The sequence below is a fragment of the Schistocerca piceifrons genome, chromosome 1 (genome assembly GCF_021461385.2).
Source record: "Schistocerca piceifrons isolate TAMUIC-IGC-003096 chromosome 1, iqSchPice1.1, whole genome shotgun sequence".
NCBI lineage: Eukaryota > Metazoa > Arthropoda > Insecta > Orthoptera > Acrididae > Schistocerca > Schistocerca piceifrons.
Genome location: NC_060138.1, coordinates 735,274,623 through 735,299,880, shown reverse-complemented (window position 1 = coordinate 735,299,880; position 25,258 = coordinate 735,274,623). Strand labels below are relative to the sequence as shown.

Genomic DNA, 25,258 nt, shown 5'->3' with positions numbered 1-25,258 from the left:
CCCTAGACATTTTAGAAAAAAAAAAGAAGATTATAGGGAGCAAACAAAACCCTAGGGATAACATTCGGTTATATGACCGCAAGAAACATTAAAAAAGTTAAAATTACATTTATCAATTAGAAGCTGCTAATGATGCCAGCAAAAGAAAAAACAGTATCAAATGTCTAAAACAATATCAGGTGAAAAAATGACCGAATTGCAAGCGATAGACACTGTCTGCACCCACATCTATTGTGCTGAGGCACTCTAAGAAACACCTGTAATTGTGATATTTTCATTGCCCTAAAGTGCAGAAACCATGTCACTATTTCATCAGAAAGAGGCCTATGAGTGGCAAATATCAAGTGAAAACAGTATATCCATTCCAGTCCACATCCATATATATCAAAGTAAAAAAATTAAAACTAGCTTATTTGCTCAGTTCTGCAAGCATCAACTACTAACTGCAGCATTCAATTGTTGTAAAATACTGGAGAATAATAAAACCATTGGTGATAGTGATGATACCATATGAAAAAGCTCTCAAAAGCACAATGACAAGCAAATTCAAGAGATATGAGAGTAGAATGGGTTTGGGGCTGAAGATCATGCATGGACAACATGTTTTGTCTTAAGCATATGATTAGAAAATACTTTGTCATCAATACAGAAGCCCACCTAATTTTTATAGACTTTCAGAAGCCATAGGACACTATAAATCTTAATATGCAATGCTATACAGGGCACAAGAACATGTGGAGCAGAAATATAGGTAATTACAAACAAGAACAAAAATAAAACGAAAGTAATAGAAATGGAACACTGGAGGTGCTGCTGTGGAGTAACAACAAGGAATCAGATACAAAATCAAGAAATAAATGAAAGTGTTGGTTGTGGAATTGAGACTATTGAGACAATAGAAAGAAAACATCTCTGGTAGTTTGAGAATGTTAAGAAAATGCATTTAGAATATTAAGAGAATTGTTTTGGTTAGATGATCAAATGTTCCAAGAGGAAGAAAAGAGTGTGGGCAGATGGGGGCAGGGGGAGGGAGAGAGAGGGCACAGAGCCACATGAATGGGTGAGTGAAGAAGGGAGGAAGTGAGGGAGAAAGAATTGCGTTGCTGTAATTGGAGCTCAGAACTTCCAAGAAGCCATGGATGTCCAGGGACCACAAACAGGTAACTCAGAACACCCAACAGGACAGGCTACTGTGGTGTGAGGAGATGTAAGCAACTGAATCCAACACACGAGACGATAATGAGAAACCACTGGAAAACAGGGAAGTCTTCTGCAGGCCACATCCGAGAGAGATCGAGGAGGGGGAAGAGGGGTGAGGGGGGAAGTATGCCTGTTACATAATTTTGTAGGACAAGTACTCAACAGTAAGACCTCTGCCTACAATCACACTGAAAGGAACTAAACAGCTCCCTACATTATAAGACAAGACTTTGGTTTGTCACTTGTCTGGTATCGCACCTCAGCAATTCTGAATGCCTACTGGAGGCAATAGAACTAGATTACTGCCATTAGATAGCACTGTCCCATCTGTGAGTGTTGGCATCATTGCTACAGTGACAGCCACAGAGTCACACCCATCTTGCCACCTATCAGTGCTCTTGGCTATCCTTTAGGGCTAGCAGCACAGTAGTTCTGTCTTCAGTCATAATTTCATTGCTCTCTTGTATTGTTGTCATTGCACATTGTTCTTTTGGTCTTAGTATTCACGACATCTTAAGACTTTGTTCTTGGATACTCATTTGGACTAATTATTCTGCCGTGCCATTTCCAGTGCCTGTCTGCCTATCTTTTCTCCTTTCATACTCGGCGACTTGTCATTGACTACCTTGGCTGGATGGTCAGATCTCTGGTTGATGAGTCGCTCCCAGTCTTGTCTGATTCCAACCACTAAAACTGGCAACAAGATCAAAAGTTAGCAGCATCTCATGGGTGCAAAGCTCGTGTAGTTTTTGGAACAGCAACAATAAAAGTTGCTCCTGCAGAAGCCATGGCAACAGCACTTTCAACAATAGCAATAGCACATTCAGCTTTTGTAGGATTAACTGCATAATCAGGGTATGTACTCCATACGGGCAGTCGTCACATTCCCAGTGGACAGCTGCCCACCAACTTTCCCCCTTTTAGCAATGCCAGACAGGATTGGGACACACATTTATAGTTAGTTGGTGAATTAGCACGTCACAGAATTCTGGGTCTTTGATAACCTTCTCCACTGGTTGCTCTTCCTTTCTTGGGCTTCCACGGAGACATTTTTCTTACTGAAGCAGTTAGCTTCCCTCTCAAATCATATCACACTCAATTTCAAGGAGATGCGCTTAGTGATTTCAAATTATTATTCACAGTGATTCCAAGTAGTCACATCACAACTCAAGTTTCATCAATACTGCAAGCAACATGGTCAGTTGTATCGGTCACAGATGACTGATTTGCAGGGCTTGAATTGCCATTGTGATTTCACTTGTGTGATCTCACCTCAAAAAACCTTGCATGCAGTCACCTTTATTCAAGACAACATGATAAATCTGTGTAATCCATCTGGATAATATGTCACAAATTATGCATTCTCTTGGAATTGCACAGGCAGCAATGAGTGGATCATAGCTCGATTGCAAGTAGCAGAATACCAGCTGCCACTGTACTCCCCGGTGGAGCGGAATGCATGTAAGCCTTTTCCCAAATGGAGTCATTGTGATTCATCAATGTATTGATGGCCTCTGAATAGCCAGTCACACCCTGTCGCCAAGGGCAGGGGGATCTTCTGTCTTGTCCTGACTGCTTCATAGCACACCCACCTGTAGAATGTCCAGCTTGCTGGGACACTGCTTGCATTGTGGATAAGATGGGCATCGCCAAACTGTCTACAGTAAGCTGTTGAAACAGTTGGGTCCCATTCCCAATTTCCATCAAGGAACAGTGCATGAACTTCAGGTCTACCAACCTATCGGCTTCACAACTGCATACCAAGGCATCTTTTACCAGGTAGACATGGGAGCTCATGTTTCCTCGATGAATTTCCAAATGTATGCTCATCTGATTTTTCCCTAAATTAGCTCTGCCCTCCCATAAGTCAGTTGTATATTATGATAATTAGACTCCCCTCTGGTGTCAGTTCACAATCACTGGCGCATACTTAAACATTGCATGGTTGATGATGCTGCTTGTTGTCAACAGTCACTCATCCAGAAACATTTTCTGGCCTGGATGCCTTCTCATCGTTTCAATATCATTGATGAGGTTCATGTCGTCACTGACACAGTTTCCTTGCAGGAACACAACGAACTTTGTGCTGCTTTCTCACTTATCTTCAAATCTGGTCTGTGGTGTGTCCCAGATTTCCAGGTTAATATCTCTCTGTGTCCCAACAACATGCCCCGTTTCTGCCGTGCATGAACCATTCCAGTCTCCTTACGGGCAGCCTAAAGCAGGAACTCGATTGCCTCTATGAGGCTGAGGTGACTGAACCTGTTAAATCCAGCACTTGGGCCATGATCCTGCTGGTGGTCAAGAAACCCACTGGCAGAGATTTTAAATCAACTATCAATGCCCACATCCAGGTGGAAACATACCCCATACCATATCCAGAGCACCTCCTCCAAAGCTTGTCAGAGGTAAATATTTTTCTAGGGTACATCTCACCGACATATATTTGCAAATCCCACTGGATGATGACTCACTAAGCATCATGTTTATTTTCAAATACAAACGTTTCTCCTTTGGGATCTCTTCTGCTCTGACATTCTTCCAGAGATACTGGGAACAGTTAACCATGTCTATCCCTGCTTGTACACACTATCTTGGCAGCATAATTGTCATGAGCCCTATGTGTCAAGACTACCTGCTTAACATTTGCACCCTGTTTACTATGTTGTGTGATGAACGGCTCAAGTGCTGCTTACACAATTACCAGTTTTTTCATGAGCAAGTGGACTACCTCAGACACATTATCAACAAAGAAGGGATCCAACCCACTGACTGCAATGTTGCACTTATTGATCTTCAATCCTGCTGCCTACACTCACAGAAGTTGCATGCTTTTTTTGGGGAAGGTGAATTATTATTCTGTATTCCTCCCTCAAGGGGCCCATATTATGCATCCCTAGACTAGCTGTAGGGGAAGGCATTCAGTAGAGGTGGGGGACAGCATGTGAGCACGCTTTTACTCAGCTGGTGCACCTGCTCTGCTCTGCTCCATGCCTTATGCCCCCCCCCCCCTTTTCATGTCCACTGGTTTTGGTTGTGGGTGCCCCTCAGCCAGAGTGCATGCAGTGCTGGCACATAGGGATGATGATGATGATGATGATGATGAGCAACTGATTGACTATGCATCAAAGATGCTGACACCCACTCAAAAGAACTACTCACAGACAGAAAAAGAAGCTTTGGCAATTATTTTTGGATTGAAGAAATTCCATGTCTACCTATTCAGGGCAAAATTTACACTCATTACAGGCTGAAAACCACTGGTTGCACTCTTTGGGCCACACTCCCAGCTTACAAAGTGGACAGCACAACGTCTCCACCATTGAGCGCTTTTCCATAGGTCCTACGATTATACCATTAAATACAAGCCTACAGTACAACAAGCAAATAAGAATGCTCTATCTCACTTACCTACAGGACCAGACCTGCCTTTGACCAATAGGAGATCTCATTGTTCCACATTAACAAGGAATGGTGACGGACCACGGAAGTGTTTCCATTATACAATTTAAATTGCTGCTGACATGGCATGACCCTATCTTATGGCACACCACGCGCTGTGCACTCCATGGGGGGAAGGGGGGGGGGGGGCGCAGGGCACATATGTTTCAAAGAACACTAATCTGGAGCTCCAGGCCTGGGCTCACCTCTCCCATCATCTGTCAGTCATAACAGACATTGTTCTGCTTGATGCTAAGGCAGATATTTGTCCTTCGGCCTGAAGTTATACAGCTTATCCATCGCAGGCATTGGGATTTGTCATGAATAAATGCCCTTACGAGCAGACCTGCTACTGGCCAAGACTGAACAAGGATGTGGAGGCCACTAACACCTGGTATCAGGTTTCTCTGTCCCAATCTTTGGCCATCTGATCAAGCCCTGGTCACTGCTGGGACCACATTCGCCTGCACATTGCAGGTGCCTTTCTAGGTTCTATGTGGCTCACTGTCATGGATGCTCATTCTAACTACCCCTATATAGTCAGCGTGGTGTCCACCACAACTGACTCCATGCTTAATGGATTATCCACATTCTCATCATTGAAAGGATTTCCCTAACTACTGTGTCAGTCAACTGCGCATATGAAGATGGCTTTTGAACAATTCTATGCCACAAACGCCATTTCCTCGTCCTCCAATGGCAAAGCAGGGCATATGGGATAGAAACTTAAACAGCAAATGTTAAAATGGGTGGGAATAATAACACCACCACAGCTGCTCTCACTGTGTTCCTGAGCACATACAGGAGCACTGCCACCCACAACTGTAGCCTAGCAGAGCTCCTCCACAGGCAGCATCCATGTACACTCCTACATCACCACAGGCCTGGAAAACCCCCAAGCCCAGCACACTGGATTGTGTAGCAGTGTGGGCACACTTCTACGGGGCAAACGACCTGAGAGGTTTGCAACGCCATCAACTCCGTCCATGCCTTCAAACTGCACCGACTTTGGTGGCTCAATCATATGTGGAATGCTCACCCTCTCTGGTCCCATGACCACATGAGTATAGCTTGTGCTCCAGGACACCAGCAACAGTTACTGTGGGCAAGAGCACGGGGCTGAATGTCTTGTCACAGCCTCCACCTCCTCAGCCAATGTCACTCATGCCACCAAACCCCAGCACGTTCCCAGGTGCCCTGGGTTCCTCCACCCAGTCAGTAGGCTTCAGTACCGGGACGCTAATGGTGCCAGAAGTTCACCTGGCAAAGCACTTTCCAGTGTGCTTCAAGCCATATGTGCCCATTTAAGAGGGGGAGGATCTAGTATCACAGCTCAGTGATTTTGAAAGCCTGCTAACGGGTATGAAGCTCTATGACAGCCGCTGGACAGCACAGCTCCACCTGTAACCACAAGCATCATCACCACTGTGTGCTGACCACAGAGTCATGTCCATATTGCCAACCTATCAGTGCTCGCGGCCATCCTTTAAAGCTAGTAGCACAGCGGTTCTGTCTTCAGTTGTGATTCTGTTGCACTCTTGTATTGTTCCTATGCACAGTATGGTTCTTTATTACACATGCGTTGTTTGATTCTTTATTAGAACACAATGTATGATATGTTAATGTTATACATAAAAGTGTATTTATATGCGCATATGAAAGTGACTCAGCTGTCTAAATGTATCATTTGTGTGGTGCGAAACATTTTGTTTCAAATGATGGTCTCAGTGGAATAAACATCTTCTTGTATTGACAACTTAGTGTTGTAAGTGAGCAAATCACAATGCTAACAGAGCATGCATTCTAGTAGAGCAAAGATTTCTGACTCTTTCAAACCAGCCATTGCTGCACATCCAAAACAGAGTCAGTCTGCAACTAACAGTGTCTGGTCAATACAACTGCTGCAATAATGCTTGTATCTGCATCGGTATGCAAATTAACAGGAAGTCCATGAACTGCATGTGTGCCACAGAATGGCAGGGCAGCGAGATACATTATACAGTGATCAACCTTGCTGTTCAGTAGTTCAACAATAATGCCCTGCATCAATCCCAATGGCAAGGGCAATTCCGCAATGAGACTTCAATATTCACTATGTAGAAATTGTGTCTTAATGATCAATAAACTGAAAATCTTTTGTAGTAGTTATGCTGGAAATGAAGGCATTGAGACAATGTTGCTGATGACTGACACAGTGAACATGTGTCTGTTGAAATAGGGCAATGAAGAAAATACTTTAAATGGATCATGAACAAACCCCTACTTCACATGAGTGTTCATGTCACACTGAACATATGGTATGGGAAGGTAATTGTGAAGCTATACAGTGCTTGGTGTATTTACCTTTCTTACTGACAGAAACCCCATTATTTTACTTAATTCTATTTGTGACTCTATGGTGTATTCCTGTCACATTTATATTCCTCTGATAGTCTATGGTATATGGGAATCGTTTGATTTTTGGAAGATATTACTTTTCTTTGCCAATTAATTTGACAGTATGATACTGTTACATGTTCTTTCACATTATCCCTTTTATTGCTGTAAACAACAGGTTTGCAAAACCACAGCTCTTTCTCAAAGCAAAGTAAGTCCCAATGTACTGTTACTGGATAATCCATTCAGTTGTGTTATAGGTGGTACTAAATTTTAATTCACACAATTGATTTTGAAATTATACAACATCATCTTCAGATGCACTAGTGACTGTCCATTTCAACTGAAATTTTGAAGTTCATAAAGTGACCCAGCTGCATTTTGGCCTTCATAATGGGTACACAAAAGAACTGGCATATGTTATTCTTACAGCAGCACTACTGATTTTTGATGTGGATAAATTTTAGATTGTTTTATGTACTTCAGTGTTTCAGCCGAGTTGGACTTCCAAAATCACGCCTGAAAATGAAACTATATTGTGGAAATCAATCGTGAATTAACTACCATCAATAAAACAGCTTGTGAATTGTCCAAAAACAGTATATAATGAAACACACGTGATCATCCCTGCAGTTCTGTACACATGACGACGAATCACTAAAGAACAAAAAGTTACCTTAAATTTAATTTTTGATGTGTCCATGTCACTGCAATGAACATAAATCTGCTGGAGTACATAGTAGACACCAATTACAACTGGTAAATTTCATGTTTCTTTTAAGTCATAATTCTTAAACTTTGAGGGTTGCTGACAACATTGTAATTCTGTCAGACAGAGCAAATGGCCTGGAAGGGCAGCTGAAAGGAATGGGCAATATTTTGAAAGGAGGGTATACGATGAACATCACCAAAAGTAAAACTAGGATAATGGAACATAGTCAAATTAAATCAGGTGATGCTGAAGGAATTATATTGGGAAAAGAGACACTTAAAGTAGTAAAAGAGTATTGCTATTTGGGGATAAAAATAACTGATGATGGTCAAAGTAAAGAATATATTAAATGTGGACTGGCAATGGCAAGGAAAGCGTTTCTGCAGAAGAGAAATTTGTTAACATCAAGTATAGATTTAAGTGTCAGGAAGTCTTTTCTGAAAGTATTTCTAAGGAGTGTAGCCATGTACAGAAGTGAAACATGGACGATAAACAGTGTAGACAAGAAAAGAATAGTTGTTGTTGTGGTCTTCAGTCCTGAGACTGGTTTGACGCAGCTCTCCATGCTACTCTACCCTGTGCAAGCTTCTTCATCTCCCAGTACCTACTGCAACCTACATCCTTCTGAATCTGCTTAGTATATTCATCTCTTGGTCTCCCTCTACGATTTTTACCCTCCACGCTGCCCTCCAATGCTAAATTTGTGATCCCTTGATGCCTCAAAACATGTCCTACCAAACGATCCCTTCTTCTAGTCAAGTTGTGCCACAAACTTCTCTTCTCCCCAATCCTATTCAATACCTCCTCATTAGTTACATGATCTACCCACCTTATCTTCAGCATTCTTCTGTAGCACCACATTTTGAAAGCTTCTATTCTCTTCTTGTCCAAACTAGTTATCGTCCATGTTTCACTTCCATACATGGCTACACTCCATACAAATACTTTCAGAAACGACTTCCTGACACTTAAATCTATACTCGATGTTAACAAATTTCTCTTCTTCAGAAACGCTTTCCTTGCTATTGCCAGTCTACATTTTATATCCTCTCTACTTCGACCATCATCAGTTATTTTGCTCCCCAAATAGCAGAACTCCTTTACTAATTTAAGTGTCTCATTTCCTAATCTAATTCCCTCAGCATCACCCGACTTAATTCGACTACATTCCATTATCCTCGTTTTGCTTTTGTTGATGTTCATCTTATATCCTCCTTTCAAGACACTGTCCATTCCGTTCAACTGCTCTTCCAAGTCCTTTGCTGTCTCTGACAGAATTACAATGTCATCGGCGAACCTCAAAGTTTTTACTTCTTCTCCATGAATTTTAATACCTACTCCGATTTTTTCTTTTGTTTCCTTTACTGCTTGCTCAATATACAGATTGAATAACATCGGGGAGAGGCTACAACCCTGTCTCACTCCTTTCCCAACCACTGCTTCCCTTTCATGCCCCTCGACTCTTATAACTGCCATCTGGTTTCTGTACAAATTGTAAATAGACTTTCGCTCCCTGTATTTTACCCCTGCCACCTTCAGAATTGGAAAGGGAGTATTCCAGTTAACGTTGTCAAAAGCTTTCTCTAAGTCTACAAATGCTAGAAACGTAGGTTTGCCTTTCTTAATCTTTCTTCTAAGATAAGTCGTAAGGTCAGTATGCCTCACGTGTTCCAACATTTCTACGGAATCCAAACTGATCCTCCCCGAGGTCGGCTTCTACCAGTTTTTCCATTCGTCTGTAAAGAATTCGCGTTAGTATTTTGCAGCTGTGACTTATTAAACTGATAATTCGGTAATTTTCACATCTGTCAGCACCTGCTTTCTTTGGGATTGGAATAATTATATTCTTCTTGAAGTCTGAGGGTATTTCGCCAGTCTCATACATCGTGCTCACCAGATGGTAGAGTTTTGTCAGGACTGGCTTTCCCGAGGCCATCAGTAGTTCTAATGGAATGTTGTCTACTCCCGGGGCCTTGTTTCGACTCAGGTCTTTCAGTGCTCTGTCAAACTCTTCACGCAGTATCTTATCTCCCATTTCGGCTTCATCTACATTCTCTTCCATTTCCATAATATTGTCCTCAAGTACATCGCCCTTGTATGAACCCTCTATATACTCCTTCCACCTTTCTGCCTTCCCTTCTTTGCTTAGAACTGGGTTGCCATCTGAGCTCTTGATATTCATACAAGTGGTTCTCTTCTCTCCAAAGGTCTCTTTAATTTTCCTGTAGGCAGTAGCCTCTACATCCTTACATTTGTCCTCTAGCCATCCCTGCTTAGCCATTTTGCACTTCCTGTCGATGTCATTTTTGAGACGTTTGTATTCCTTTTTGCCTGCTTCATTTACTGCATTTTTATATTTTCTCCTTTCATCAATTAAATTCAATATTTCTTCTGTTACCCAAGGATTTCTATTAGCCCTCGTCTTTTTACCTACTTGATTGTCTGCTGCCTTCACTACTTCATCCCTCAGAGCTGCCCATTCTTCTTCTACTGTATTTCTTTCCCCCATTCCTGTCAATTGTTCCCTTATGCTCTCCCTCAAACTCTCTACAACCTCTGGTTCTTTCAGTTTATCCAGGTCCCAAACTTCCCACCTTTTTGCAGTTTCTTCAGTTTCAATCTGCAGTTCATAACCAATAGATTGTGGTCAGAATCCACATCTGCCCCAGGAAATGTCTTACAATTTAAAACCTGGTTCCTAAATCTCTGTCTTACCATTATATAATCTATCTGATACCTTTTAGTATCTCCAGGATTTTTCCAGGTATACAACCTTCTTTTATGATTCTTGAACCAAGTGTTAGCTATGATTAAGTTATGCTCTGTGCAAAATTCTACAAGGCGGCTTCCTCTTTCATTCCTTTCCCCCAATCCATATTCACCTACTATGTTTCCTTCTCTCCCTTTTCCTACTGACGAATTCCAGTCACCCATGACTATTAAATTTTCGTCTCCCTTCACTACCTGAATAATTTCTTTTATCTCGTCATACATTTCATCTATTTCTTCATCATCTGCAGAGCTAGTTGGCATATAAACTTGTACTACTGTAGTAGGCATGGGCTTTGTATCTATCTTGGCCACAATAATGCGTTCACTATGCTGTTTGTAGTAGCTAACCCGCACTCCTATTTTTTATTCATTATTAAACCTACTCCTGCATTATCCCTATTTGATTTTGTATTTATAACCCTGTAATCACCTGACCAAAAGTCTTGTTCCTCCTGCCACCGAACTTCACTAATTCCCACTATATCTAACTTTAACCTATCCATTTAATTTTCTAACTTACCTGCCCGATTAAGGGATCTGACATTCCACGCTCCGATCCGTAGAACGCCAGTTTTCTTTCTCCTGATAACGACGTCCTCTTGAGTAGTCCCCGCCCGGAGATCCGAATGGGGGACTATTTTACCTCCGGAATATTTTACCGAAGAGGACGCCATCATCATTTAATCACACAGTAGAGCTGCATGTCCTCGGGAAAAATTACGGCTGTAGTTTCCCCTTGCTTTCAGCCGTTCGCAGTACCAGCACAGCAAGGCCGTTATGGTTAATGTTACAAGGCCAGATCAGTCAATCATCCAGACTGTTGCCCCTGCAACTACTGAAAAGGCTGCTGCCCCTCTTCAGGAACTACACGTTTGTCTGGCCTCTCAACAGATACCCCTCCGTTGTGGTTGCACCTACGGTACGGCCATCTGTATCGCTGAGGCACGCAAGCCTCCCCACCAACGGCAAGGTCCATGGTTCATGGGCGAAATTTGTTAACATCAAGTATAGATTTAAGTGTCAAGAAGTCTTTTCTGAAAGTATTTCTAAGGAGTGTAGCCATGTACAGAAGTGAAACATGGACGATAAACAGTGTAGACAAGAAAAGAATAGAAGCTTTCGAAATGTGGTGCTACAGAAGAATGCTGAAGATTAGATAGGCAGATCACGCAACTAATGAGCGGGTACTGAATAGAATTGGGGAGAAGAGGAATTTGTGACAACTTGAGTAGAAGAAGAGATCGGTTGGTAGGATACATTCTGAGGCATCAAGAGATCACCACTTTAGTATTGGAAGGAAGCGTGGAGGGTAAATATCTTAGAGGGAGACCAGGAGATGAATACACTAAGCAGATCCAGAAGGATGTAGGTTGCAGTGGTTATTTGGAGTTGAAGACGCTTGCACAGGATAGAGCAGCATGGAGAGCTGCATCAAACCGGTCTCTGAACTGAAGACCACCACAACAACACAATTCTTAACAAATGTAAGGGAATTTCAGATGAAGTTGTATACTGACCTGGAATTGAGTAGAATGACCCACTGGGTTACTAGAATTTGATGGAACCTGTGGAAATGTTGTAAAAGTCTGACATCCAATGGCAGGTCTGGATTGACCATACAAAGGCTGCTGCTGATAACTGTTTTGATTGTTATTCTGAGAATAGTTAGGTAAAATAAAACCAGGTGACCCATTTTGATATATGCCCTGAAACAGAAGTCAAGATTTAGCAAGGGGGAAAAAAAAAAAAAAAACCACACACACACACACACACACACACACACACACACACACACACACACACACATTGCACATTTTAATGAACAGTACGGTCTATACAGAGTGGCAGAAAATTTTGTTTTGTTACATAAGTACTGATAAGTCTGATTCTTTTAGTAATTTTGAACAAACCCTTCTAATAGATGCAAAATGAAGTAGTTTGACAGCAGCAATCCATTTGTCACACGTTATGTAAATACAGTAAACACTTAAGGGAAGACATTTCAAATGGTGTTTAGAGAAGTTGAAACATAATCATAATTAGGGCAGCTAGCATTGCTACATGACTACATGAAAACTGCAGGCCAACAATCGATTAGTGAGGATGAAAAAGCACAAAAAAAGGAGCAAAGGCTATTTTGTCACGGGAAAAGTAAAACATACTGTTTTTTCAGGTTTGCATAGGATCATCATTTGATACTTAGAAAAGAGTAAAACAGTTAGCAGCTCTTATTACATAACATTACTGGACATAGTAAGATGAAGCATAAGTGTCCAAGAATGGTGTGGAAAAACTATTATCTTGCACTTAAGTAATGTTCCAACATGCACATTTGCCACTGTGTTGATAAGTGGATGAAAAGGAATTCGTATCAGTTCACAAATCCCATAATTGCCCACACCTTTTACTAGTCTAATAAATTAACTTTGATGAAATAAAGTTTCATCAAGGAGAAAGAAACCATAAACAAACATCTGCTCATATTGTATAGACCTATTTCACTTAAACGTGGCTAGTTCCTGAACTATTTTCTCCTCGTGTAACGAACAATCCCTTGCTTACATAGTGTAGTGTAGTTCATCCATCCAGTTGCTGAAGCACTAAGTATGTGCTGTTACCCATGCGCTCTGTGATCCACATCAGTAGTAGCTTGCACTGTCGAGGATATGATGCTCCTGTCTCTCTCATTATGGTCATTATCAAGGTACTAGAACTGCAGGAGGTGCAATGGCTTTACACTGTGAATGGTATTTGTAAGGACATAGTCAACATGGAAGTTGAGCAGTGAGAAAAAATTTGCTACAGCAAAGTCTAGCTAAAAATACAGCAGACGGTGTTTTCCCTTGGAAGAAGTTGATATAAACTGAAGGGAAAAATGACAGTACTGCTGTTAGTAAGACCTCTCATTAAAGATATGCTCTAGTTAAAAATTATCAAATATACTTTAGTTGAAAACCATTTTATCTTTTTATTGACAGTAAAGTGGATATTGTTTGTGAAATATATGCACTGAAAGTCGAAAAAATAATACACTTGGCTCATCCTAAAACTAAAGGCAACATTATTAATAATACTTCTGTCATAGAAAAATAGGATGAAGGTGGAAGTAACAAATACACTCAAACCAGTCAGTGATTAAGCACAGTTAAGCAGCTTTCATATGACTTACATTAAGGCATTATTCAGTGAGTAGCTTTAGAATTTAACAAGCAGGAAATATTTTCCAAACCTGTCTTGTCTGTTAAAGTAATTAATGTGGAGACATTCATCAATAAAATTATCAGTGAATAGAAACCAACTCCTATTAAACTATAAACACATTATCTAACACTCGATTCACTGCTGATTCCCAAGCACTTTATGTGCACAGAACTAGATGCATGTTGCAGCCAGGTAGTCACCCTGTTTAATAATTTTATAAATACCTCAAATTCTAGCATCTAAGTAACCAGAGCCAAAGCCACATGTGGAGCAGCAAGTATGGCAGATGACATCTGCCAGCCAGCTAAATAGCTGCTCTTTTAAAGTGTTTGCATTGCGGTAAAACCAACTCACTATGGATAAGAACTGCCCTGCTCCAATTAAGAAGCATACAGAGAACAAGTTCAACAACATATCAAAGATGCCAGTGTCACACTTAGTGAAAATACTTACACAGGTCTGGCAGGAGCTGCTCAGGTGGACAACAACCATGGACATGTATACAATTCTTGTGCTCAGTAAGATACATTCATGATACAGATATACAATTCATCAATTCATTCCCTTCACTTTATCAATCTAGTCATTAGCATGAGCACTCCTGTTTTTCCACTGATGCTTCAAGATCAGCCCCCCCCCCCCCACCTCTGGTCCTCATCCTACACACAAAGAAACATGTACAGAGAGGGCTTTTTAGTTAAATCACATCCCAGAAGTGAGTAACACAGTCAGTAACAAATGACAATCTGATTCAAGAGAGAAAAATTTTCGACAGTCAATTTGGAGACCATTCAACAGACAGCTTAGTAGGTTTTAGCAGTTTATAGTACCAAGATGTCTGAACACTGTGCCCTCCCCCCCTCCTCCCGTTCAGGATGCATCAGAAGGCCTACAGAGATAAATCACTATTATCACTATTGCCCTCGAGGTCATTCCTGTGAATTTGTAGCAAATGGTACCAACAGTCAACTAATAGATAACAATCACAGCCTGATATTAGCGATCAGGGGGCAGTTCTTTACCAGAGAAGAATTGGACATCACAGAATTAAGCACCAGAACTGTATGCATTATTTTGGTTGGTGATATTCAAGATTGTTCAATCAGCTGTAACCCACAGAAAAAGCCTGCTAAGGAAATTCAAAATACAATATATTTCTGCAGCTTGCATTTCTGGAAGGTGGTTCAAACTAGTGAGAGACATCAACCTTGGAGGATTCTCTGTCAGCTGGTCAGATAAACCTGATGAAAAAGGAGACGTTTCACTCTTAGAAGTGCAGATTACTCACTCATTACAAGGTTACAATCAGCAGTAGTAAAAATTAGATTACAGAAGATTTTTGCAGTGCTACCTGGATATTCTTCATCAAATGTATGATAAGGGAAACAGAACGGAACACACGCTAGTTGCAGCTGGAACCATCTCTGGTGCTGAGTGGCAATATCAATGCTCACAGCTCAAACTGGAGGGAACATGGATACAGATGGCCTAGGACAAAGCTTTACTAACACAGGACCATCACCTTATAATTCTCAATGGTAGGTCTATAACAATAATGGAAATTCCTGGATGGAAAATATATAAAATAAGGGACTGGTAACCACTCATCTACATTTTGGTTTGGCAAATTGGTGAATTACAATGCACCAGCGGAAGTTACTGTTTAAAGAGTTTGGTAGAAGTTCCGGGATAAAAGATATTACTCCCAAAGAAAAAAATTTGGGGCAATGGATGTTACAAGTTATGAGAGCATAGAGAAGAAATGTTCCTCCAGTAACGAGTGTCGTCCATATCTTTCAGCTGAGTACACCTCTTTTTTGAGGACATCGGTATTCATTGCATAATGATAATTATTTTACTGTATGGGTAATGGCATAACTCGACATTTTGAAACTGGAAATGGGGAAGGCAACGTGAGAGACCATTTTGGTCTAGCGTTCACAGATTTTTTTCTTTTCCTTTTTTTTCCTGTACCAATCTGAACATCAGTTGTCAAATAAGTGTAATTTTTTATGAAGAGCTGTGTAGAGGACATATTTGTATCTCTTCATGTGTATTAATCAAGACTGTCATGTTATATTACATGTACTTTACACTGCAAACTTGAGAGCTGAAGCAACAACAGAGCCATCTACCAACGATAACCTCGACCACAAATACTGCCTGATACCAGTGCCACTGCTGGGTGCCCAGCTGGTCGCAAATTCTGAAGGCCATTATCATTACTACTGGAAAGAATAAAAGCACTGTTCCTTTTTTCACAGAATTTGTAATAGTTATTAATTTTTTTATTTATATATGAGCTGTAATTCTTCTTTGTAAAATTTGTGACTATTTTTATTTGGAACTTTTAGATCTTAGTTTGACATATGGCAAATAAGTAACGACAAATAGAACCAGGTCTTTTCTCTGAAACAAGACAAATATCAATTTTTGAATTATCTTGAAAAGATTTGTACGCTGAAGCTGAATTACAAAATGCGAGACTAAATGGGAAAAAATAATGTTCTCCAATTAAACGTGTTACTAACAGTGTGTTCTGTCCCCAAATGACCTTACTGTTGTTCCCACCAACTAGCATAGTGAATTCAGACAGTAAATTACACACATCACCCCACACTTTAAGCCCACTGAGCAACAAAAGTGGCATATTGTCAGAAGAGAATATTTGTTCCAGCATTCTGCAGGCACAGGCTGGTTGCAATACAGATAACTGGTGTACCACAAAGAGTGATTGAAATGATGGCGCGACTGGAAATATACTTCACAGTTGAAGCACACATGACAGTAAAATTCTTGTAGATGTCACATATAAACTGCAGATGGATTCACAGCGCAATTGTGGCAGCATGTGGACAAAATGCTATGTCACATCCAGCAACAGTGAAAAGGTGCAAGTAATTTGAACAAGGCTGCATAGACATTGTTGATGCTGATCTGTGTTTCCAGATCTTGCACCATGTGATTTCCCTCTTTTTGGCATGCAGAAAGAACATGTAGGGGGAAAGAAGTTTTCCAACAGAGAGGACATGATTGAATGTCTCTGTAAGCATGGAGCAGATTTCTGTTGTAGAGGAATTAAACAATTAGTACAATGGTCTGACAGCTTTTTGCGGAGATTTGGTGAAAATTTGTAAAACAGTTTCAGGTACCTTTGTCACTTTGAAATGTGTTGCAGCATTCAGTGAAAGTAATGTGGCCTGCCATAATGTCATGTAACTTAATTTTTGAAGTCACTTTGTACACAATATTTTCTGTATAGGTATGACAATATAGCATTTCTTTTAACAATACTGAAATATAATCTGCTTCCATTAAACAGAATAATGATGAGGATTGTATATATAACCACCTTTATAGTGCTGTGGGAAAGTAACAGTGAACATAATAGTCTACGGAAATTATGTACGGGGAACGTGTTAAAAAGTTAAAATGGCCACAGCACTCGATGGGTTATGCAGCTCACATCTCATTCAATAGTCTCACATTTTTTCTTTCTTATTTAATCGCTGATAAGTTTTGCAACTGTCCTACATAAAAGCACAAAGATCGGAGTGATATGTGCCTTTGGTGGAAGTAAACTTTTAAAACAAGAAGGTAGATCAATAAAACAGAATGATCAATGATGTACTGGTAATTCAGAACTGCAGAAATATCACAGTATAAGAAAAGTACAACATGAGTGCAGTACAGAGACTGGATAAAATATGTTTCCAGATTGACGTGTTTTCATATTATTGCAACCAACTCTTGAACAGATTTGTCATGTACCGATTTGGAATGGACTTACTGAACTTCATAATTGTTACTATTTTTATGCAGAGACAGCAACTGATATTGTTTATATAAGAATATACAGCCTACAGTTGCAGGTTAACTTTATCGTTTACCTAGATTTCAACGTTAGTAATAACGTCTTCTTCAGAACCTGCAAAAAGTTAATATTATATTGTGCTAGTAAATTATATCAGATATGGTCATCCTACAGGATGCAACGTGTAGTACTTACATAAAATATAATTTAAATGTTTGCCTAAAACAAGTCATGTCGTAAGTCAACTTTATAAAACTTGATGCATAACCATAAAGTTTTGTCAATTCTATTAAACAAGCTGTAGCAAATTCACTTTAAGCCCATTGTATGGGCCTCGTCGTGTGATTAGAGACTGCGGACTGCGAGGGCTTCGCGATCTGCCTCACAGAGGATGGCGTGCATGCACGAGACACATAGAATCAAACTCTTATTACGCATGCGTCAGATAACATTTCTGCTATGAATTAATTTTATACTTTACTACTGTAAGTTAGTTATAGTATCCAGCATGACTACGTTTTACATTCTACTACAGAGCCTTATAAACTGACCAACAAATCTCATATGAACATCTGTAGGAAAGGTTCTATTATTACAGAAACTGTAATGGAATACTTACTGAACACCAGAACAGTATTATATACTGAGTTAATACTACTACAGAACAACCACTACAGAGAATTAAGGAGAATTCTGAAATTAGCCTCTGTGACTTTGAATATAATAATTCATACAATGGTGGAAATCATTGCTTACAAGGAACAATCGAATTTTGATTCTGGTCTCTTATCAGATTCCAAATGACATGAAAATAGGAAAGAACCACAATCATATTAGTGCATAGTGGCAACATTCTTGCTTCTAAGTCTCAAGCATTACCTGTACTTGTGGATGCGAATATGTGAAACTGTTGTGCATCTGCTGCTGCTGCTGCTGCTGCTGCTGACTCTGAAGTGGCAATGGATGCTGTGTAGTAGTGGCTGCTGGGAGTCGTTGCACACCATACGGTAGTGGTTGAGTACCATGCACTGGTAGAGTGCCAGGAGGTGGTGGTAGTACCTGAGTATCAAGCACCGGTAGAGTGCCAGGAGGTGGTGGTTGAGACCATATTGGGGGCAGTTGCATCACTAGTGATGGTACAGGTGGAAGCTTTGTGAAGTCAGTCTGCAAAAACATAGTAAATTGAAGGAGTGTTTGTATTTAGAATATAAGCATGTGAGTTTAATTCTATTTGACCCTGTCAATATGAATTATTCAGTTGTCTGAATGTTAAAAAGCTTACGATCATATAGAGCTCCCTCAATTAAAGAGGAAAACTATTGGTATGAGATCAGTGTTCCTTTTGTTTCAAATTTATGTATCATATTATTGATATTACTTAACAAGTATTCATCTGTATCATCAAGATGACTGACTTCAGGGAGCTCAAAGGATTAAGCTATATTTTAAGTTTTATACCTCAATTCTCAAGAGAGATATCCAAACAGCTTTGAGCCTCCTCTAAATGAGTTTCTATCAATTATTGCTTAAGATTACTTCAATAATCACAAAACCATACAATGTGGATAAATGTCTTAATTTTAGGAAGTCACAGTTCTCCTCTTTCTTTGTGGGTGACTTCTGCATTCTATGTAGCAAATTAGTATTTTTGTTTCAAGAATCAGAAAAACTATATCGGTCTTTTTGTGAAATTAGTTACACCTGTGTCATGTCTAACATTGCAGAGCATAAGAGAAACAAGAAGCATCAATTAACTGTGGATTATTGTTAAAAATATGAATTCAATTCTGATTAGATTTGCAGTAATTGCAAAAGTTGTTATGATTTTATCTGAGGTTGCTTATCACTCACATTAAGAACTGGATGTGGAGTTTCCTTCAGCAATTTCGTCTCAGGTGTTGGGCTGATATCCATTGGTTCTGGCTTGCTTGTCTTCATATCAACAAATGTTGGTGATGGGGTCCTTGGTTTGACTGCAGGAGGTACCTTCTTCTCTGGGCTGTGGATTATTTTCAGTTATATTTTCTTTTACACTCCTTGAATCAATAACATGTAAAATACATTGCACAAACTACAGTGCTCTGCAAAACAAAGTCAAGATAGGCAATGTAATATAACATACGAACTATTTGGTTCTGGTGGTGGTGGTGGGGAATCAAAGTGTGGGAGCATTTTGCCAGAGGTTTTCCAGTTGTGCACAAAAAGTTAGACATCACATGGCATGATGTCAGTATGACTATTGTGCCAAATGGGGCTAGCCCGACAACACAAAGCAGTTGAAGGATTCATAAAAGACAGCGTGTGTCAATCACTGAGTGGTTACAGTGCACTGTGGTGGCTGTTGTTCATTACAACATGGCCTGGAGACAACATTTGGATGACTTCACATGGGGAAAAGTTGTTGGTAAACTGGAAGAAGGCTGAAATGTGATGACTGTAGTCCAGAAGTTTGGTTTTACTCACAGCTTTGTTTCACATGCATGGGGAGTGTTCCGAACAACAACCATTGATGCCTGAAGGAGAGGAGGTAGTCAAACATGGTCAACTACTGAAGCAGATGACTGCTAAATTGTATAACAGGCAAGAAGGGACCCACATCAAACAGCAGGTGCAATTGCAGCCACATTTAACATGACAGCAAGGCATGCATTCTTATACTCCAGAGTGCTATGGAAACTGCATGGCGTTGGTCTCTTTGTCCTACAATCAGGACTTGTGTCCCACTGACACCTGCACAGCAGCAGTCCCATTTGTGATGGTGCCATGAGCATAAGGACTGAACAATGAGGAATGATAGAGTGTGTACTTTTCAGGTGAGAGCAGATTCAGTCTGAGTAGTGATTCTGGCTATTCTCTCATATGGTGACAGGTGGGAATATAATATACACCAAGGAACATTGTCCAATATGATCATTTCGATGATTCAGGCGTTACAGTGTGGAGAGTCATAATGTTGCATGGGCAAATTTCTGAAGAGGGTAAACTCACTGGTCAACATTATTGTGACAACTGTACTCCTCCCCCATGTGTGTCTTTTCAGGGTGAATTCAGTCCTGGCTTAACTTTTACGGATGACTGCGTGCGAGCACATTGAATAGCACAGGTGGAGCAGCTCTTGGAATGACAGGATATTCAGCAAAAGGATTAGCCTGCCCATTCCCCCGTCTTAAATCCCACCGAGCACAAGTGTGATGCTGTGGGGATACTTACTGCAGCAAATCCACATGCACCAATGACCATGCAGCAGTTGTTGACTGCACTGGTGGGGGAATGGCAGCTTGTGGCTAGTACGGTAGCGCAGTACAGAGCACGCATTGCTGGCCGTGGTGATCGTGCATCCTATTAACACTTTGGAGACCAGCCGCTTATAAGGATATTGGGTCTATGAAACCAACCATTGATGCCATTATTTAAAGTGTTACTGGCATGTATGTTACTGATAAGAATAGCATGTGCTAAGAAAATATAGTTACCCTCCCATGAAAAAGATGTTTCCAATATTTCTTGCTCATCCAACAGACGTGATTTGCAACAGAATTAAAAAAAAAAAAAAAAAAAAAAAAAAAAAGGTGAAACCTAATGAATACATGTACGAAATTAAGTCAATATAATCACATTATCTCAACCATTCGCGACAGCAACTGTTATATTCGCTAATGTTTCTTTAGAAATAATTCTAGACACTGACAATAGAAGGCAGTACCAGTCAAGGGACAGGTAGCGAGACGTTTATGAACTGTTCTCATATGCAGTGAATCCAGTATTCGAGAGACAGATTGCTCATGCATTGAGAAAATCGTGGCCCAACCTATACTCCAATGTGGTCTTTGTAACAAAAAGTTACGGCCCAAGCTATGCTCAGTATTTGTCTCCCAAGCGTTAAGAACCATATCCCATCTTTTGTAACATCCCGTGGACCATTATAAATAATGGTGACTTCAGTGGAAGTATTATCCGTTTATCTCATTGTGTATTTCTTTCAGTCATCTATAACATGTCCTATGTATGGTTCAAGTTTCATGAATCTATGTTAGAGTGATGTATCACATTTAAGTTACTCTTGTCCTTAAGTTTTACAGACCAATGTATATTAAAAAATTATACATCTAAATGTAAGTATACAGAATTTAAAATAAACTTTACACATCAGACTTATAATTAAAAAAACGACATTCCATATTGCTTCACTAAATATATGTCTCCCATCTTATTTACTGCATCACATTGTCAACCATTTTGAAACATGCATAATAAGTCTAGAATATTTTCCTCATTTGGTCTGTTGGACGCAACATTTAATGTTTTTTAGGCATCTGCAACTTGATGTACGAGTATAACACTGCCACACACAATTAGAGTTAAATGATATTATATATATAACAATAATATGGATTATAACAGATTGCTACTCGCCAAGTAGGTGTAGCTATCAGACACAGCCCATTATCAGATGAAGAAACATATGTACACACATTTATAAACACACACAGCCACTGTCGTCTTTGGGCACTGTGGCACCACTGGGTCAATACCATTCTTGGCTTGGGTGGGTAGCAAGGAGCAAGGATACAGAAAGGTACAACAGAGAGAGAGAGAGAGAGAGAGAGAGAGAGAGAGAGAGAGAGAGAGACAGCAAGGGATAGCTGGGTAAGTGTGGGAGAAGATGCAGTAGTGCTACCTGAGTGACCATGGAGACCGCATGGTGGCGGCACTGGGAGGCTGTGCTGGTGAAGGGGATAAGCAGAGAATGGGAAAGGATTATAGCAGGTGTATTGGGGGCATAGAAAATGAGTGTAAGGCTGGAGTGGAACCAGGAAAGGGGACAGAAGCGTGTGACAAACAAGGACTAGTAAGGTTGAGACCAGGATGATTACAGGAACAAAGGATATGTTGCAGGGAGAGTTCCCTCCAGGGCAATTCAGAAAAGCTGATGTTGGGGGGAAGAATTCACGTAGCATGGCCTGTGAAGCAGTCACTGAAGTCAATCACACTGTGCTGCATGACACACTCAGCAATGAGGTGGTGCAGCTGTCTTTTGGCCACAGTTTGACAGAAAGAAAGGTTTCAGTTGTCATTCGCAAATATAATGCCGCACAGTGGCTGCAGCTAAGTTGGTAGACTACTTGGCTGCTTTTGCAGATGGCCTTGCCTTTGATACTGTAGAAAATGCCTGTGACAGGAATGCAGTGGGTGGTAGTGTCCAGATATATGGGACAGGTCTTGCTCTCTATGTCTTTTATAGGGACATGAGCAATGGGGCAAGATGTCACTAGCACGGGTAGAATAGGGACACACAAGGATGCTCAGTAGGCTGGGTGGGTGGTAGACTACAACAGTGGGAGGGATGGAAAGGATAGTGGTGAGTATATTTTTCATTTCTGTATGTGACGAGAAGTAGTCGAAACCTGGGTGGAGAACATGATTCAGTTGCTCCAGTCGTGAGTGGTACTGACAGTCATTAAGAGGGCACTGCTTTGTGACTGACCAGTTGGTATGTGAAGAACGGTGGGTGACTACAGAAATAAGGCATGGGAGATCTGTTTCTGGATAAGGTGGGAAGGGTACTTTCAGTCAACACAGGCCTCAGCAATATCGTCTGCAAATTTGGAGAGGGACTGCTTGTCACTGCAAGTGCAGGAACAGGATAGGGTAGAAGCTTTAAAAATTGAGGTATTATTCCTGGCTGGTAGGTCTGATGTAGATGAATGTCCTGACAGAGCCATTGTGAGGTGACTGTCATCATCAAGGAAGGTGACTTCTTGCACTCAGGAGGACTGGGTGAAGGGAATGGGAGAGAAGGTGCTGAGGTTCTGGAAGAATGTGGATAGCTTGTCCTCACCCTGTATCCAGAACACGAAGATGTCGTTAACAAATCTCAACCAGATGAGAGATTTGCAATTCTCTGTAGTAGGAATTGTTCCTCTGTAGCCTATGAATAAGTTGGTACATGATGGTGCTACGTGGCTGCCCATGGCTTACTGGAGGTTGGTTTGTCAATACTGTATTCAAAGTAGAAGCAATTATGGGTGACATCACAATTCATAAGGATACAAAACAATTGCTCCTATCACAGTGAAGAATTTATGAAGAACTTTGTAAAAGAACTATGGAATCCACTTCTTTTGCAAGAACAAGTTATAAGTAAATAATTCTGATGTTGAGAAGTGTCTAATCGTAGATTTTAAGTTTTTAATATTATTTAATAGTGACATATTTTTGAGAAATACACAAGTACTGAAAAGGATAACTCGCAAAGCATTTTCACAAACTTCACGAGTACTACATCCACTAAAATTTTTCACACAGCACATCAAGGAAGAAGTAAAGATAACTACTCATGCTGTTGAAAATTCATAGGCTTCTATTAGCTCAAAAATTTATACTTCGCAGAGCAGCAAAGAATTTGATTATTCGAAGAAATTATCAGGGCCTTGGATACACTGTGTGGCAAAGAAAAGCATCAATCAGCCTCCATAATTTTAGACAACATTATTGGAGTTTAACAGTGATCTGTCATGTAAGTAAAATTAGTAAAATACAACCTTGACTGCACAGTTATTTATTAAAAACACAAATGGTTTCGGCATCTTGCAGTAGGCCATCTTCAGATAATGCACTACCCATCCAACGATGATGATGATGCTTGGAATAGCTGTGCTAACCCCAGCTGCAAAAGTTTTGTGACGTGGGTCACCACAGCTGTTCCAAGCATTACTACCATCAGCTGGATCGTGCATTATCTGCAGAGGACCTACTACTAAGAGGTCGACACCAGTCATATTTTTAATAACTGACCATGTGACAAGACAGTTTTTTACTAATTTTATTAGCATTCAATTACAGTCAACTACGATGTATCAGTCCACTCATACTGAATGATGTGACCTCATATTTCAAATCCGAGTATGAAACTGTCAACTAGAAACCATATGTAAGCTATCAGTCAAGACACTTCTTCTCTACCATCATCAAGAAACTAAATATCACATAGCACATCTCGATGGAGTGCCTGACAACTATCCCAAAGTACACTAACAGATATCACTCACTCATGTAAAGAACAGGATTTGTATACTTCTGTCCTACTATGGAAACCTGAGCTACGTACAAGTTTCCACCTGAAATGAGTTGCTTCAAGGCTGAGGTTCTAGCAGCAAAACAGTCTTGCATAATATTAATGATATTCTGACAACAAATTTGCAGGGTGCCCTTAAAAAATTAGAATATCAATCCTGGAACTTTAAAACATACCATTACCTCATCAATGTATAAGAACTAATTTATCAGTATATCAAATTCCACAGACATCATAGCCACTACAACTAAAGAAGCATTTTTGATAATTCATACCAATTGTCAGTAACCTGTCAGATGACAAAACGTTACACTTTGCACAGATTCAACAATGCATTCCTGAAAGAACATAGTACTCACAGTTAAAACTCTGAGGATGATATCAATCTTAAGAATGCAAAATGGACACAGGAGCTATCATGCACATCTTCACAAAAAGTTTTAACCTCTCCACATTGCAAAGACCACCCCTCATAAGTAGCAGAGCTAAAGCACCTTCTGGTCAGCAGGTTGAAATTTACAAGGCAATCATCAAACTGGGAATTTCTCTACCAACAAGTGTCACAAACATTTATCGACAGCCTACTATCACAATATATGAAGGCACCAAGCCACAGTAACTGCAATAATCGACTGATTTCACAGGTGCACACCAGCAACTGCTACCA

At 40.3% G+C, this 25,258-nt stretch overlaps 1 protein-coding gene across 1 annotated transcript in view; it reads right to left on the bottom strand.

Annotated features, from left to right (window-relative positions):
• The window catches only part of LOC124711366, a 104,204-nt gene that overhangs the window by 55,814 nt on the left and 23,132 nt on the right, over positions 1-25,258 (bottom strand). The window contains exons 5-7 of the mRNA XM_047241412.1: positions 19,368-19,515; positions 18,396-18,680; positions 12,019-12,207 (exon numbers count right to left, since the gene is read on the bottom strand). Of these exons, the coding sequence (XP_047097368.1) occupies positions 12,019-12,207; positions 18,396-18,680; positions 19,368-19,515 (622 nt within the window). The remainder of the gene's footprint in view (positions 1-12,018; positions 12,208-18,395; positions 18,681-19,367; positions 19,516-25,258) is intronic.